Source organism: Caretta caretta, chromosome 1 (assembly GCF_965140235.1).
Source record: "Caretta caretta isolate rCarCar2 chromosome 1, rCarCar1.hap1, whole genome shotgun sequence".
Classification (NCBI taxonomy): domain Eukaryota; kingdom Metazoa; phylum Chordata; order Testudines; family Cheloniidae; genus Caretta; species Caretta caretta.
This window is the reverse complement of record NC_134206.1, coordinates 345,173,819-345,187,111: the sequence shown is the minus strand read 5'-3', so window position 1 is coordinate 345,187,111 and position 13,293 is coordinate 345,173,819. Positions and strand designations below refer to the sequence as shown.

General features: G+C 39.9%; 1 protein-coding gene across 2 annotated transcripts in view; it reads right to left on the bottom strand.

Annotated features, from left to right (window-relative positions):
• The window catches only part of MKLN1 (muskelin 1), a 196,702-nt gene that overhangs the window by 151,769 nt on the left and 31,640 nt on the right, over nucleotides 1–13,293 (bottom strand). For both annotated transcript variants that reach the window (XM_048836679.2, XM_048836680.2), the window contains exon 2: nucleotides 8,254–8,323. In XM_048836679.2, coding sequence (XP_048692636.1) covers nucleotides 8,254–8,323 — 70 coding nt within the window. The remainder of the gene's footprint in view (nucleotides 1–8,253; nucleotides 8,324–13,293) is intronic.

Sequence of the window (13,293 nt, the reverse complement as noted above, 5' to 3'; positions counted from 1 at the left end):
TGAGAGACCCAAGTCCTAGCTCCAACTACTTTTTAATTTATAGAAAGTAGAGCAGCTTCAAGAGCAGAGACTGAGAAAGCCCCATTCCAGAATAGCCTAGTGGTTAGAGCACTCTCCTGCACAGGGGGAGACCCAATTTCAAAGCTCTTCTCTACATCAGGCAGAGGATGAGCTGGACCCAGGTCTCCCACATGATTACCTTAACTGCTGGGCTAAAGCTTACAACTATGCACCGCCATCTATCTGCTGTTATGACCAGCTTTTACTTGCTTTTGTCAAAATGCCTGAGATTCAAAACAAAATATTTTATGTTGAAACGAAATGTTTCATTTTGGCATTACTGAAACATTATGACTTTCAGTCTAGTTGAAGCTATTCAGCAAATTCAGCATGCATTCACAAATAGTTTCTCAACCCAGAACTGCACTTTTCAGTAACTAAACTACTTATCTGCAAAATTTCAGCCAGCTCTAGTCAGGACCTCAGTTTACTAAATATCCCATGGCATTTTTTTTTTTAAATGTGTCAGAGTAGTGTCAGTCCTACTGTTATTCCCTAATTATGGTTCAGACAGTTTTATCACAGAAAGGGAAACTTTACTTTCACTTTTTAGTTGGGTATAGGATAGTTCATTTCCTTTCCTAAGCAATTTTGGCTATACATAGTTAAAACTTTGTGTTCCATCTCAAAAATAGCTGGATTTCAATGGTAGATAAAATGAACTTCATATGTGAGAACTCTAGACTGCTTTAGGAGAATAGATGCTCTACTCACAAACACGTAGGAATGCAGGAAGGAGCCTAAATGACAAAGGTGCTAAGCCCTCAGTTTACATAGGACCTATTGCGCTCAACACCTTTGAAAAATCAGGCCATAAGTCTTCTACTACACTCCCAGTTTCTGTCCCAATAGCTATATGCACTTGTTTTTCTTATTTACATACCCCTTACTACTGTAATAACTAAGCACTGATATAAAGTATATTTAGAATTTTCCTCTCCCCAGCTTATCATAGGCAGGGCTGGTGGGCATCCAGATAAAGTTGCCAAACACTTTCATTAGAAGACTCTGTTTTTAGTTGCTTATAACTTTGCCAAAAACTTTAACTGTCTTGGCTGAAGTTTTCCGTGCCAGCTGCCTGCCTCAGGCTGAATACTTCAGAAAATTTCAACCAAAATTGTTTGGCAATTTCTGAGAATGACGCGAGTGAAAAATAACTTGTTTGAAAAATCCTAACAAGCTTTTCTTTGAAAAGCTATGGACTCCCATGGAGCAGGGACCTTAAATTTGACAGGCAGTACCTTTTGCCATCCCTATAAAACTCCGCTTAGTAGAGACTAAAAGAAAAGGAGTACTTGTAGCACCTTAGAGACTAACCAATTTATTTGAGCATGAGCTTTCGTGAGCTACAGCTCACTTCATCAGATGTATACCGTGGAAACTGCAGCAGACTTTATATACACACAGAGATCATGAAACAATACCTCCTCCCACCCCACTGTCCTGCTGGTAATAGCTTATCTAAAGTGATCATCAGGTGGGCCATTTCCAGCACAAATCCAGGTTTTCTCACCCTCCACCCCCCCACACAAATTCACTCTCCTGCTGGTGCTAGCCCATCCAAAGTGACAACTCTTTACATAATCAAGTCGGGCTATTTCCTGCATAAATCCAGGTTCTCTCACATCCCCCCCCCCCCCCCCATACACACACAAACTCACTCTCCTGCTGGATTTTAATAGCTAAATTTCCTTAAGATGCTGTCTGCGCTGAGTAGCGCTCTCCCTGCAATTGCTAGACAACTGCAGGTCATACCAGGTCCAAGGGTATGAACTAAAATCAGCGAGTCTGTCTTTCCTGTGCTCTCAGTCACCACCCTGCTGGCCCCAAGTAGTAAGATGCTGGATTCAAATGCAGAGGGAACAAAAGTCAGATTTATAGTGGGAGTAGATTGGGACAAGTATGTCTGTGAGGGGCACAGAAACTAGGACTGGAGATTGCATAGGGAGAAAGGGGGTAGAACAGACCGGATTATGAGCCAGGAGGAGAGACGGGGACCCAACGGAACAGTGGGGAAGGAGATGACGAGAGATGGATCTGATAAGAAGCTGGGGTGCGGGGGAGAAGTGGGACTGGCTGGGCAAGGACCTGGGTGGATACACAGATCAGATGAGGAGCCCAGTAAAAGAAAGACTGGGAGCCAGTGGAAATGGGGAACATAGGCAAGAGAGACACAGATTGGATGAGGTCTTTGGGAGGGGGATGGGGGGAGAAAATGTGACACAGGAAGAGAGCGAGAAAGAAAACAGAGGAGAGGGAGCTGAAACTGGCTGGCAGTGATGAGAACACTGGGACATGGAGTCCTGAGGGGTAAGACTAGAACTTGCTGCGCAATGACACATGAATGAGAAGCCTGAAGAGTAGAGATTGGGACTGGCTACATGAGGAGAATGAGAATGGGACAAGGAAACAGGGTTGAGGAAGGGACAGGGCAGAAAGGATCATCTCAGGAGGTAATAGGTGGAAGAATCTGTGCCCATTTGACAAACTCCTCTCACGGCCCTGGAATTAAACTCAAGATTCCCAAATTTCACCATTCCTCTGCTGTCAGAAAATCTCTCTGAAAGCCCTGGCAAGCATTCCATCCTCATCTATGCTGGTCCACATAGCCACTCAGTTACTCCATTAGCTCAAGTGGCACAGGTCTGTGGGTGATGGTTCCAACCCTATTAATGACCCATATGGATGGCAATATGATGCCACATGATGGAATTTATTTTGCCAGTTGTTTAAAAAAAAATTCTAGGAAATTACACATAAAAAACTATATTAAAAGAACATTAAAGTTCCAAAGTCAAGCACCCAAAATTTAGAAATGTCAGAATTAAGGTTGCCTATGCAACCTTAATTCAACCCCTTTGTGCACATGCATTATGACAGTCTCATTACAAGATCACATGCTATTTTCCCCCCACACACACAGGAGTCCTGCCTCCAGGGCCAGCTCTAGGCACCAAACCAAGCACGTGCTTGGGGTGGCACTTTTCAAGGTGCGGCACTCTGACCCTTTTTTTTCTTTTTTTTTTTTTTTTGGGGGGGGGGGGAGAGAGGGAGAGGCCTTGGGCAGCAAAAAACCTAGAGCCAGCCCTGCCTGCCTCCAGCAATGCACAGGATGGACCTGCTCTGGGGATGAATGAGGGCTGTGTAGTCAAGAGGACTTGTCTATAGGATCTGTAATTCATTTGTTACAAAAAAAGAAAAGGAGTACTTGTGGCACCTTAGAGACTAACCAATTTATTTGAGCATGAGTGGAGGGTGAGAAAACCTGGATTTGTGCTGGAAATGGCCCACCTGTTGATCACTTTAGATAAGCTATTACCAGCAGGACAGTGGGGTGGGAGGAGGTATTGTTTCATATTCTCTGTGTATATATAAAGTCTGCTGCAGTTTCCATGGTATACATCTGATGAAGTGAGCTGTAGCTCACGAAAGCTCACGAAAGCTCATGCTCAAATAAATTGGTTAGTCTCTAAGGTGCCACAAGTACTCCTTTTCTTTTTGCGAATACAGACTAACACGGCTGTTCCTCTGAAACCTGTCATTTGTTACAGAAGTTGGAAGGTGTGTAGTGAATCAGTCAGGCGACTGCATTAAGAGAAAGGACAGCCTCACCATTAAAGCATTTGAATGCTGCCCTGGATAGCTGGATTCTATCCCTACCTCTACCAGAGAGTTCCTATGTGGTGCTATGCAAGCCACTTCAACCCACCTTTTCACAGGGGGTCATTAATCCTCATTTTCTGGAGTGTGATATGCAGAAGTGATGAGCACTCACAGCTGTGATTAAAGTCAATGGAAGTTGTGCTTTGAACATATAAAGTGTTCTATAATGTTAAGTACTCAAAAAAAAATCAAGGCCTAGGTGCTTCAAATTGGGCATCCTAAATTAGTGAATACTTCTGACCTTAATTTTTCAGTTCCAACCTGTAAAATGGACCAGGACCCCATTGTGCTAAGTGGTGTATAAATGAACAAAGGGATGGCCCTTGCCCCCCAAAATGTTATAATCTAAGTATAAGACAAGAGACAGATTGGTAGACAGACAGATGAGGAAGATCAAGTAAACAATGGGACAACAACTGTCATCTTGATAAGCAGAGGTATCAGTAACTCATCTCCACCACCAGGGGTATTGTGACTATAAATTCATTAACATTTGTGAAACAGTCAGATACTATAGTGAAAAGTGCCAAGGAGAAGCCCATGAGGAAATTAATAATGCTGTCTTCAGAGCAAGGTTTGCATAGTGTATAATAAATAAGGCCTGGGGCTACACACTGAACAAATGAGGAGAAAACTAAATATTGAATAGCTGCTCATTAAATTGAGTACTGGCCATTCTGTGCACTGAATGAGGCAGTGGTCCTAAAGAAAAAAAACTGTGTGATCATGTAATTAAAGACAATCATAATGTACACAAACGGCTGAATTAAGGGACAAGGAAACAGGGTTGGGGAAGGGAACCTTAATTATAGCTTTTCCTAACTTCTGTGTGCTTGACTTTTCAACGCTGATATTTTTGAACACAGTTTAGTGTGTAATATTATATAAGGCATGTTTGATTCCTTGGAAGTGAACAAAAAAGCTTCACAAAAAGAACACCCCAAAATAATACTGATACTTGCGATCTCTACCACACAGCTCTCATTACATGCACACAATTGATTAGCCTTTACTATTGTGACCCCAAAATTATAAAGCTTCTTGGCTCGCCAAGTTCAATGAAATGAAAGGGCTTTATTTCCTCATACCTCACTTTTAGATGTTAAACATGGATGAGCAATGCCAATGAAAACTTACGCTAGTTACATTATATATGTAAATACAATTAATTTCTTGAAAGTACAATTTTGCTTCTTTCATCTGTGCATGTTTCAATATCCTGCGGCTATCAAAACAAATTTTTACATTACAGAAAATTTACTGTACTAGATTGTGTTTGTCCACAGGAATTTTCTTGCTTTAGACTCTACACAAGAACCTGTTAAAGTATTTCTTTTCTGAAAACTGGGCTTGTGACTCAGATCCACCATTCCACACTGATAATATATCACAATTCTTGAGAGTCACATGGAATTCAGCTTATCAAACAGAATTCTAATGCCAAAATTCATTTCACTACAGGCATATCGAGAGAAACAGCAAGGAGGAACAAAACTAAGTTTTTCAGTGCCAAACCATCCCAACCTTTCTCCCTCTCACATGCACGTGCAGTAACCCTCCTCAAGCCTTGCACCGAAGGACATCTATACATAAGCGGTATCCTGATCTTATTAGGAGGTCTGACTAAAAACTATAGCCAAGAGAAACATATTTTAAATTGATTTAATGGCCGACTTCATAAGAAAAATCAAGCTCACTTCTAACTAATCCAGTTTTGACAGAGCTTAACAAACTAAGGCAAAATATGTCAGAGAGAGAAAAAAGTTCACTGTAGACAATCCCTTCCCCAAACCAGACATCCCTTTTTATTACCTGTTAGAAAGAATTACTAGGCAAAGAGGAAAATCTCTCTACATTCTTAGTAACCATATTAAGCTTAAGAAATGGTTCTTACTCAGCTGGATTCCAATTTGACCCTGTGGTCAGAATATTATTTCTCAGTGTTTGCTTTTTTTTTTTTTTAAGTAACAGTTATGAAGTCTCTCAAAAACATTAGGAGGCTGAATGTTCCATCTACTGATGTCAGTTCTGAAAATAGGAGTGAGTAAACTTCTAATTACCCTTCACAATGAGAATAAAGGTGCCTAAGTCTGAAGGGTCTGAGCTATAGAATCAAAGTGAAAAACACCTATGGGATAGGAGCTTAATTTCAAACAAAGTTTTTGACCCCAAGCCATGACAGAAATACGAGTCTCCAGTTGCAGAGAACTAGATTCTTGCCAAACACTCTAGGAAAGAAAGTGAGGCTGAATGCTCTGAATATACCACATGACATTTCCTTACTAATTGATACTACGAAGTAAGAACATGCTGCCTGCCACAGCGGTTGTAAGGAGGAAAAAAGCAGAAGATTATTTGCTATCTCAATTCTCATTACCCTGTAAACATTCTAGGATGGATTAAGATTGCTTGGAAGTGGGGAACAAAATAATTTTTTTCTACATTTACAAAATACATTTGTGCTATACAAGATAAAAAACAAGTAATTTTAAACTGAGCAGATGTACTGGGGATCAGAGGAAGTTGGTATGTGAAATATGCATGATTTGGTTTTCCTTAAATCTCTGGCCTTGTAAAGTCAGAAGACAACACAGAGATAACAACCAAATAGGTAAAAATTAATGTTCCCAAAACCAGAACAGGTGCTCATAGTTCAGTGATGTGGCCGTGTATGTACCTAAATAGCAATCCCAGAACAGAAACCTTGGCCAACAGGATCCAAAAGGAGTCATTCTTCATCACAGCTGGATGGCACTGGAAAGAGCAGCTTTTGACAACTGTGAAATGTTTCTGAACTCCAAAACCTTATGGTGTATAAGACTTCTTGTAGATTAATTTTGTGCCAACGGAGGTCATTGAAAATACTTTTTGCTGAAAGGCCCTAGACTTGTAAACTTGAGGACTGGAGACAAGGTATTCACATTGGCTGATCTCACTGCTGTAGAACACTGTCAGTCCTGTGCATGTTCGTTAGCCTTCAGACTGAAACAGAACATTCATCTTTCCAGCCAAGCATTTGCCCCAAACAGACTAAATCTTGCAGTGTTTTCTCTTTTGATTAATTTTCTGATGTTCCTTGGGTGGGTAAATGGAGGGTTACTATTGCTGCACATTATAAACATTCATAAATCTCTTGTGTGGCAGCAGGGTACCTTATACGCTAATTATATGAATTTAAAAGCAAATCATAAACAGAAAAAAAAGAGAAGTTGTGATCCAGTGAGGTAAAAGTGGCAAGGAAGTTTGTGAATAATACTAGTCCTGGGGGAGAAAAGAAAATCTCTTGTTGCCTGGATCAGGAAAAATGTAAACTCAGAGTAAAACAACCAGGCTAGAAAACAAAGAAAACAAATGCAGCCAAAAGCACTGTGAGGTCATAAGTAAGGTTAAGACTGTCATGGTTATTTTTAGTAAACGTCAGACACGTAACTGTTGTTTATTAAAAATAACAGTGACAAAATGTGGAGGGAGGGGTCCAGCACCCACCACTGCTGTTCCCAGGGTGGCTGGAAACTCTGGGTGGAGGTGTCTGCCGCCCAACAGCTCCCACCGCCTGAAGCAGAAAATGTCATGGAGGTATCGAAATTACAGATTTTGTGACTTCCGTGACATAATCTTAGCCTTATATATAAAGTAGGACAAAATCTGTGATCTTAAAGTGGTCCCAGAAGACTGATAAAAAGGAGCACTTTCTACCAATATTACTAGACTGTTTAAGAAGTAAGCGGGATAGCAGAATTTGCAAACATGCAAATCTATTTGCTTAACAGGAGAGCTTACATTTATTGGAGAAAAAGCTGAACAAATATTTTGAAAGAAAAGTGGTAGGATGAACAGATTTTACATCTCTCAGAAGTTCCAGAAACCAAAATACCATAGTAGAGGGAGGAGTTCGACACTAAAGTTGTGACATTAAGACAAGTGAACAAACAGAACCATGTTCTAACAAAGTAATCAGGCAAAAGAAAGGGAAATACAATTTACTGTTTCTAACAGCTTCCATGTTTAGAAGTCTGGCAGTGTTTAAGTGATGAATATGAAGAGTATGTGGTCTATTCTAGAAGACAGAATACCCTCACTGAAACAAGACTGGTGAGCACAGGAAATCTATCACAGCTTCTCATAGTGCTGAGGAGATGGGGCCTGCATGGCATATTCCCACCAATGCTCAATGACAGCATAACTTGAATCACTTTTAGTTGGATTCTTGAAGTTTGAAATGAAGAATTAAAAAGATACCTGCCAAATTCACTTGTGGTAACATGACATTCTGCCCCAAAAAGGAAACTGTTTTAAAAAAACAAGGAGGCAAACATGCCCTTGGTGGAAATGTAAATATTCCTGCCAAGAAGAACAGAGACAGAAAAGCGAGTAAAGTTTTAGGTATCAGATCACTCAGTCCATACCAACATGAATAACCCAGTTGTTTAGATTAATAACAGTCAAGATGTAATATAAGTTGCAATTTAAAATTTGGGCCTTTGGAAGCCACAACAGGTCTAAGTACTAATGTAGAATTAAAATGCTTACCTGGGGAGGGTAGTTGCTTTCTGAAGACCACCTTGAAGACTGATCATTAGGCTTGTCCACTAAAATATTCCTAAAAAATGAAAAACAAATGTAAGTTTACAATACTAATTTTTAAACCCCAAACGGTTAACATGCAGAGAAACTACTACACTTTAGCCAATAGCTCCTGTAGTTTGAACACAAACACATATGGCTCAGTCAACAATGCATTTATGAAGCTACCTATGTTGCTGTATAGTTGTTTTTTGAATTTGCTGCATAATAGTGTCGCAGAATCTAATTTTTTTTTTAAAAGATAAGTCAAGCCTCTAGTGCTTGTGGTTGTGAAGATAATTCACATGAAAGCCAACGCATTTATGTTTACTCAAGTCTGCTGACAACTTGAAACCTTAACTCAGAGAGGCATGGACTGTCTCATTCACTTCAACAGGGCATGAATTTTAAAGCCCAATGAGGTGTTATATGATAACATTAACCATTTAGCTAGATTATGCTAAAATGATAGTCAGTGAAAGTATACTTCTATTTGTTAGACACTAAGTACTGGAATGGAGAGCAATGGAGCTGCTACCTTGCTTTCAAGTTTTGCCACAGTGGGGAAATTAGAAATTCATCTCACCCTCAAATTTGAAGTCACCTTCACCCCTGTCAATAAGTCTAGACTGATGCACAGGATATGAAGACTCATAAAATGCTTAACCTGCATTGCCTTCCCATGCATTAAGAGACACCTGTGACCACTGTGTCCTCCTTTGTAATTTAGCGTACCGAACTACTTTGGCTTGAAAAGAAAGCTATATGAATGTGTGATGGTAAGAGGCACAAAGACCAAGTTAGGTGCCTGAACCTCAGTGGACAGAATTCATCCTATTCGATTTTTTCCCTTTACTCAGGTGGAGACCAGCTGAATCCTGATCTGGGAAGCCCCTAGTAGGCAAAGGAGGAGGATGTAAAAATATTTATTTTTTCTCCATCTGCCATGTAGAAGGAACTGTATATATATTGATTAGTATAAAAGATTGGAGAAGGGAAAGTTTATGTAAAAGCTTAAGGGAAAAGGTTAAATGAGAAGTTTAACAGGGTCATTCAAAAAAAGTAGCTCTCTCCACATACTAGAAACAGGAAGAAACACCAACATGTAAGGAGCCACCAGGCAGTCCAGTACAGGAGTAATGTTTAGGAAATACGCAACAGATGGTCTAAGATAGATGCCTGAGTTTGAGGACATAGCAAAGTAATCTGGGTACATCAATTCCCTAAACCAGGGGTGTTCAACCTATGGCCTGCGGGCTGTACATGGCTCACCAGAATATTTCATAAGGCCTGCAGCTTGCTTCAATACAATATACTAAAGACCGTTTCATTAGTGTTTGTTCTCATATTTACAGCATTTTAGTATACACAAGTGTGTAAACAGACAATACTGTATGTAGAAACAACCTATCTAAATACATGTGGAACAAGCTGAATTTAAAGTATTAATACAGCTGACTTTAAATATTATGAAATATGCAGAATCTGTAGACTAAGGGGGGGAATATGACAGAAGTCTATAAAATCACGACTGGTGTGGAGAAAGTAAATAAAGTGTTATTTACTCTCTCATAACACAAGAACTAGGGGTCACCAAATGAAATTAACAGGCAGCAAATTTAAAACAAACAAAAGGAAGTATTTCTTCACACAACGTAGTGGCAACCTGTGGAACTCTTTGCCAGAAGATGTTGTGGAAGGCTAAGACTACAGAGTTCAAAAAAGAACTAGATAAGTTCATGGAGGTTAGGTCCATCAATGGCTATTAGCCAGGATGGGCAGGGATGGTGTCCCTAGGCTCCGTTTGCTAGAAGCTGGGAATGGGCGACAGGGGAGGGATCACTTGATGATTACCTGTTCTGTTCATTCCCTCTGAAGCACCTGGCATTGGCCACTGTTGAAAGACAGGATACTGGGCTAGATGGACCTCTAGTTTGACCCAGTATGGCTGTTCAAGGTTGTGCTGAGGTTTATGTGGCCCTCCTGTCATAAGGTTGGGCATCACTACCCTAAACCCACTGAAGTCCCAAGAAGGAAGAGTACACGATTGCACTCGATGGACCCTCCAAAAAACATCTGAAAATTTTTTTTTAAAAAGGTACTTCAATAAAGAGTGACTCACAGATTAGGGAGAACAAGTGAAGACACGGCAGGTAGTAGGGAAGAACCAAAGCCGAAGAACCAAAGCCAAAGAAAATCAACTGAACATCAAGGTGGACAGGAGGGAGTTGATCTGAATTTAAGGCCAAGACAAATGATCGGATATCTACGATTATAGCAGGAAAAAAAAGGGGGGGGGGGTTACAGTGATTCGCTCTCAAATCAGTGTTAGAAACTGGCCAAGGAGAAATAATGAAGACACAGAGCTGCAGAACTGCTTGGCACTAAAGAGGTCGGGGGGGGGGGGGAGGGTTTAGGAGAGCGAGAGAGATTAAATCTGATAAAGAAAATAGAGGGGAAACATTAGAATTAAGAGATTGCCTGAAAATGCAGAGGGAGGAAACCCAATATGGGCAGAATATTTTAAACATGTACCTTTTCAGATTAAAGATCAATTTCAGGATAAGGAAGGACAGTTTCTCATTAAAGGACACAACTACTGGGATATTAACAGGGGGCTCAGTGTATGCCCCCAATCAAAAGCAAAAAGCTTTAAGCCTCTAAGAATTTCTTGAAAATATTACAACATTTTGGGGAAGGGAAATTATACTTGGAGGAGACTTCTATTATACACCAAATTCCTTACTGTCCCAGATCTGAAGACAACATAGGAGAGAAGGAAACAGGTGCAGCATTAACTTTTCTATGACAACTCAGTTGCTCAGATTTCTGGAGAGAACTGCACCCATGGGAAGGAGATAATAAGTTTTATTCACACCCGTGTTTATACACTAGAATAGATTTAATGTTCATCTCTAAATCCTTATTGAAGGAGATCTGGTCTGCAGAAATTGGGGCTATTACATGGTCAGCTCATGCCCATTCAAAGTAATATTTGATAAAAGGGATGGACGGATCCCAAAGATCATTTTTATGGGAAATTAACTGTTTGCTGCTCCAGGTCAAAGATCCGGTTGCAGCAATTAAAAAGGATATTGTTGAATACTTCCAAATAAATGATAAAGACAAATATAAAGTGAGATCTTCTATGAAAGGCAGGAAGTTGTATTTAAGAGTCAGTTGATTGAAAGAGCTCAAAAAAAAATTAAAACTAACAGGAGATAAAAAGGTTGCAAGGGATTCGTACAAACAGGTTCAAAAAAGTATATCAATAGGGAGTAACCAGTGTTTAGACACCACTGAGAAAGATTTTGCTAGACGACAGTGGAAATTTCTGTTTGAAGACCTGACTCAAAGCATACGTTTTATGAAAAAGGAAATAAAGTGACAAGTTATTGGCCCAAATGCTTAAAGAGATGAGAGCAATACATTATTTCACCAACTAAGAACAATCAGCAAAGGTAGCTACACACCCTATTGAAATATGTGCAGATTTTCCCTGCTTCTTATAAAAACCTATGTTGTGATAAATGAAGCGGGGATAGCTCCCTTTTATGGGCACACAGCCAGTTAGCTACAAAACCCCTGTTAGTAGCTGTTCTCTACTTGCTTTACCGGGACAGGGTTAAAAAAGCCCATAGGTAAAAGGAAGGGAGTGGGCACCTGACCAAAAGAGCCAATGGGAAGGCTAGAACTTTTTTAAATTGGGAAAAAACTTTCCTCTGTGTCTGTCTATTGTTCTCCGGAGAGAGAGGAGAGAACAGCAATGCTGTAAGAAGCTTTAAACCAGGTATGAAAAAAAAAAATCACCAAATCATACCTCAAAACTACTTATCGAAACCCCAGATATGTAAATAGATCAGGGAATGTCTACGAAGAGGTGATTAGGTTTCTCTCTTATTTCTTTATGGCTTGTGGATTCCTCTGTGCTAACCCCAGGTGCTTTTGTTTTGATTGTAACCTTTAAGCTGGACCTCAAGAAAACCATTCTTGATGCTTTATTATTATATTTGCTCTTTTTTAAATCTAGCAATAGCCTACATTCCAGATGTATTTTCTTTCTTTTTGTTTTTTAATGAAATTTACCCTTTTTAAGAACAGGATTGGGTTTTGTGTCCTAAGAGGTTTGTGGATAGGTTGTTTAATTAGCTGATGGCAACAGCTGATTTCCTTTGTTTTCTTATCACAGCTCTTCTCCAGAGTGGGTGTGAAAGGGCTTGAGAGTACCCCACAGGGAGGAATTCTCAAGTGTACCTTCCTGGGTCCAAAGGGGGTTTTTTTGCACTTGGGTGGTGGCAGCATCTACCCATCCAGGGCCAGAGAAAAGCTGTAACCTTGGGAGTTTAATACCAGCCTGGAGTGGCCAGTATTAATTTTTAGAATCCTTGCAGGCCCACACCTGCACTCAAAGTGCCAGATTGGGGAATCAGCCTTGACATATGTACTTCACATACTCCAAGCTATGAAGTTATTCAAAAACATCTGTAAGCAGCTGGCTTGCCAAAGATAAACAAAATAGATAAAGAAGCTTCAGATAAAGAAATAACAGAAGACTTCTTATAAACAATCATAAGTATTAAGAGGGGTAAAACTCCAGAACTTGATGGCTTCCCAGCAGAATTTTTACAAGATATTTAAAGAGGTATTAACAAGTCTGTGGAGGGGTACCTTTAATGGCATTCTGTTAAGGGAGGAACTTACTCCATGAAAGAAGCTACTAAAGTTGGAAAAGACTTTATCATGATTAGCAGTAACAAGGGCCTATAAAGAGGTGCATATGGTAAAGAATTTAGAAAAATATTACCTAACCGAATGTACTCCACGTTCTTGGTTTACATAAACTCAGATCAAATCGGATTAACTGATAGACAAGTGTCAGATAATACTATATTCTCAGAGTATTTGGACTCTTCCATGGTGCCACACCAAAAGAGATATTTTTCTTCTATCACCTGATGCACAGAAAGCTTTTGATAGAATAAAGTGGAACTTTCTGTTTGAAGTCCT